This window comes from Atheta coriaria, unplaced genomic scaffold (assembly GCF_025399875.1).
Source record: "Atheta coriaria isolate IRGN ID8LTWV9N9 unplaced genomic scaffold, Caltech_Dcor_3.1 hic_scaffold_4_pilon, whole genome shotgun sequence".
In the NCBI taxonomy this organism is placed as follows: Eukaryota; Metazoa; Arthropoda; class Insecta; order Coleoptera; family Staphylinidae; genus Dalotia; species Dalotia coriaria.
The window spans coordinates 756,265-760,371 of record NW_027045446.1 but is presented as its reverse complement, the minus strand read 5'-3'; the positions used below and the strand labels follow the sequence as shown (position 1 = coordinate 760,371).

General features: G+C 32.8%; 1 protein-coding gene across 1 annotated transcript in view; it reads left to right on the top strand.

Annotated features, from left to right (window-relative positions):
- LOC135791062 (lachesin-like) overlaps positions 1-3,823 on the top strand; it is a 44,226-nt gene extending 40,403 nt beyond the window's left edge. Inside the window, exons 7-8 of the mRNA XM_065301373.1 lie at positions 791-844; positions 2,607-3,823. Coding sequence (XP_065157445.1) covers positions 791-844; positions 2,607-2,734 — 182 coding nt within the window. The 3' untranslated portion in view covers positions 2,735-3,823. The remainder of the gene's footprint in view (positions 1-790; positions 845-2,606) is intronic.
- The last annotated feature ends 284 nt before the right edge of the window (positions 3,824-4,107 follow it).

Here is a 4,107-nt window from a genome sequence, read left to right as displayed (position 1 = left end):
ATTTTTATCTGATAGAGAATTTTCCAATCTTTCATAATCAGCAATTCGTTGGTTGCTATCGCTGTTAGTTTAAGAGATATGAATTTTCAAAATCGTCGAAAAAAGTATCAAGCACCCCCTTGGCAATTTTTCTTAAGAATTAAAAATTTTATCTCTCAGATTTCCGCCTCTTTAACTAGCTCATCTTATAAGAGAATAGTCCGTAGGATTCAAGACGCAAGCGATCAGATCTAAATTATCTCTTTTTAGTTTACGAGATATTCGCGATTGAATAAAATGGTCAAAAATTCAAAAATGTCACTTTTTAGCACTTTTAGTCGCGTTTTTCGACTTTTACTGTAGGAAATATAATTATTTTATATTTTTATCTGATTGAGAATTTTCCAATCTATCATAATCAATAATTTGTTGGTTGCTATCGCTGTTAGTTTAAGAGATATGAATTTTCAAAAATCGTCGAAAAAAAGTATCAAGCACCCCCCCTTGGCAATTTTTTCTGAAGACTTGAAATTTCATTTCTCAGATTTCCGTTTTAACTATCCTATCTTATAGAGAAGAGTCCGTAGATTAAAACGCTGTGATCGGATCTTAATTATCTCTTTTAGTTTACGAGATATTCGCCATTGAATAAAATCGTCAAAAATTGACTTTTGTTTGATTATAAGAAAAATCGAAAAGAATTTGATAATTTTTACATTTTTGGAGACATTTTGTGTTATAAACACAATTTTACCTAAATTTTTGGATTTTTTTACTGAATATATATAAAATGTTTCCTCTCTTGTTGCAGAAATCAAAGTTGGACCCGGTGGACCACAGGATAATCATATCAGTATAGTTGGAGGTAATTCTATAAGTAGCGCAAACACATTTATTTATTTACGTAATTATTTTTACTTGAAAGCTTTGAAAGTGCAAATTGCGTTCGCGTGCGTTCCATTTGCGCTTGCATTTGCTGCAAATTTAAATCATAATTATTGCTGGCATATACCTAATGACGCGTTCGCGTCGACCATTACTTCACCACTAAAACGCGCTTTTATGTCAGTAATTGAATAAACAGAAATGTCGCAATATAAAACTTTCAGCTTGTTCCATCTGATAAAATAAAAATATTGCAAAATTGTCGTTTTTACCCAAAATACCTGAAGAAAAAAATTAATATGCGTTCGGAGTTGTTGTCGTGAGAGCACTTTTTTGTGCTGGGCATCAAAAATGCCACGCCGAACACGCTATGAATGCAAAACTTTTTTAAATCAACAGGTTTTGCTCTCGCCCAGCCTAATTCTCTTCTTTTGCTACAAAAAGCGGATTTTTCAACGCGTTTTTTTATTGTAAATTGTGCGCTTCTGTTGTAATGATGCGAAACGTAACCCAAAATTGTAAAATTCACTCAAACGAAACCAACAGCAATTTTTAAAAAATGTTTCTGAATTGTTCAAAACAAAATTTTTGATTTTTCATGAAAATTTTACAAAAAATAAAAAAAATATTTTATCGAAATGAATAATTGCTGGTAATTAACCTCGGAGTAGAAAAATGTGCAAAATGCAAAAACGTGTTTGCATTACAATCCATCAGCATTATAAGGATAATTATCGAACGCGGGGGTGCGCATAACGAGCGTAACATATTCGCCCATTATGCATTACACGTTTTCGACGTTTATCCTTTTTTTTCATCTTTAATTTTCCTCACATACGCATACGTATTTGATTAATCCATGCACATTACATATGCTGTTAAATCGGCAAATTTTACTTGGCTTAGAATATTGATGATACTTTAAGAGATAGTCTAACGAGGAAAAAATTATAATAATTGGAGTATAGTTATTGTGACTTTGTTTGCGTCGGCGGATATTTGCCGGGGAGCATTTGTGGATTCCCAAGCGTAATAATCGTAAATACAGCAACAAATGATGTAATTGAATACTGCGAGGAATGTATCGGTTTTCTCGGTCTGTATTCGAGCGCTGGAAGCAGAAAAGCAGAAAAAAACAAACAAAAAATACGATGGAAAAAATAGGTCTGCGATGGCGTGTTGACTAAAACAAATAAAACTTAAAAAATACAACGATTCTTTCTTACTTCTATGTCTACAAGGCAAGAAATGTAGAATATTTTATTTTTTCTGTTTTAAATCAATTTTTTTGTTTTTTAATTTTTTTGCGAATAAAACAATTAAAAATTTTATTATTTATTTTTCACTGCTTCAGAGAAGTAAAAATATTTTTTTCTTTTTTTTTTCTGTACATAATAAGTAATGTTTACACTGCAATAATCATAATTCGAGCTTTTTGTATTGAAATTCGCCGAGCACGATATCGTAAATCTGCTAAGTTTAATATGTTCGCAAAAGCAGACGGGTATTACACGAATAAAATACGGTGTAAAACGTTCGAAGCCCGTTTTGGAAACTAGCAGTTCCTGGCTTGGCGCGAGCTTTATTTGTTCTTCGGATTGAATAAATTTCCTTTTCGTATGCGAAGCCTGTGTGCTTTACTCGAACAAACTTTAACTTCAGAAAAAAAATTCAAAAAAACTTGAAATTATTTTTTATTTTAACATTTTTTACATAAAAATATATTTTGACTTATTTTCTAGGCTTGGCAGAACCCGCACGAGGTCACCGCTCAAGAGAAAGCGAAGTATTCTCATCGTCGCCATCTTTATCCAGCTCAAATCTCCTGCAGCTGTTTCTGGCCGCCTGCCTCGTCCTCACGCATCGGTGACGCATTGCATAAACGCGCGACAAGATTGATTACGACCCACGAAAAAAACCTAAAAACAAGTCGCACCGAAATATCGATCGCAAATATAAGAACTCATCCATCCATCACAAACAGCAACAAGAAAACAAAAAATCACTATCAGATTCACATTCGTATTCGGTAAACTCTCTATCATAAATAAAATATTAAAAAATATGTGTAAATACTAATGATTTGTGCGACTGATACAAGCTCAACCCAAAAGGAAAACCACGCGAAAAATAATTCTAGTTTTAGCGGTAAATTCATGGTGAAGGCGCCGGGCGCACATTTGTATGTAGCTCTCTTAGTTTGGAGAGCATAGCGCGCATAGTTCTAATAAAATGCTAATTCTTATATCCACGTCCCAGCAGCAGTGTACACGACGTGCTTCTGAGGAAAGCTCCGTGCCGCCACCGCCGCCGCCGCCGCCGTCTCCGACAATATTGCCGGCGCGTTATTATTGTTATTATTGCGCGAGAATAACGCGAGATTTCTCCTATATTACGAGCACGTCCGCGTAAAATTTCGCGTCCGGAATTCTCTTTAATAAACGCTGCTCATGACGACGCGCACGAAATTCCGTGACAAGACAACGAGTTTTAATAAAAGTGTTGATTTGGTTGGTAAAACTCTAAAAATAACTAAATGCATAGTTTATTATTATTAAATTACCAAAACTATCAATGTAATTGACCTATAATTAACCGAGTAATGAAATTGAACATTTGCACGTGTACATTTCCACGAAATTGAACGTTTTGTACGCCATTTTTGTACATAATCATTGAACAAATCAATTAAATGTCGATTTGTCGATTTCAACACTACACTTGTACATAGAACTTACTAAAACGCTGATTAGAGGTTAACATTTAGCGAAAGGAGACACATGTAACTATGTAAAATTTACAATAATTAATTAATCTATGAGATAATTGAATTATTGTGTGGATTGAGAGCGATGAATGAGTGATGACCTAGTTGAAAGTAAAAGATATCAAAAACTGTCATATCTTTATTCTCAAAATCTCAATTGGTGCCAAAGATTAAGCATTAACTAATCACATAGCAGAGTAAAATAACAACAAATATTACAATTGTAAACGAAATAATCTACAATTATAACGATACTGATTAATGGGTATGTTATTATTTCAATGTATGCAATATAAGATAATATTAAAGTGTAATCTGTGTTTCTATTCACCTCTATTGATCAAATTCCTTTTTTGTTTTTAATTATTTCATTTTTTAACTTTAATTTTTTTTTAATTTAGCAAACTTATTTAATAGAAAATTTAAAGTAGATTAAGAATTTTTTATCCGTTCCTTCCTATCACTTTTAGTTTACG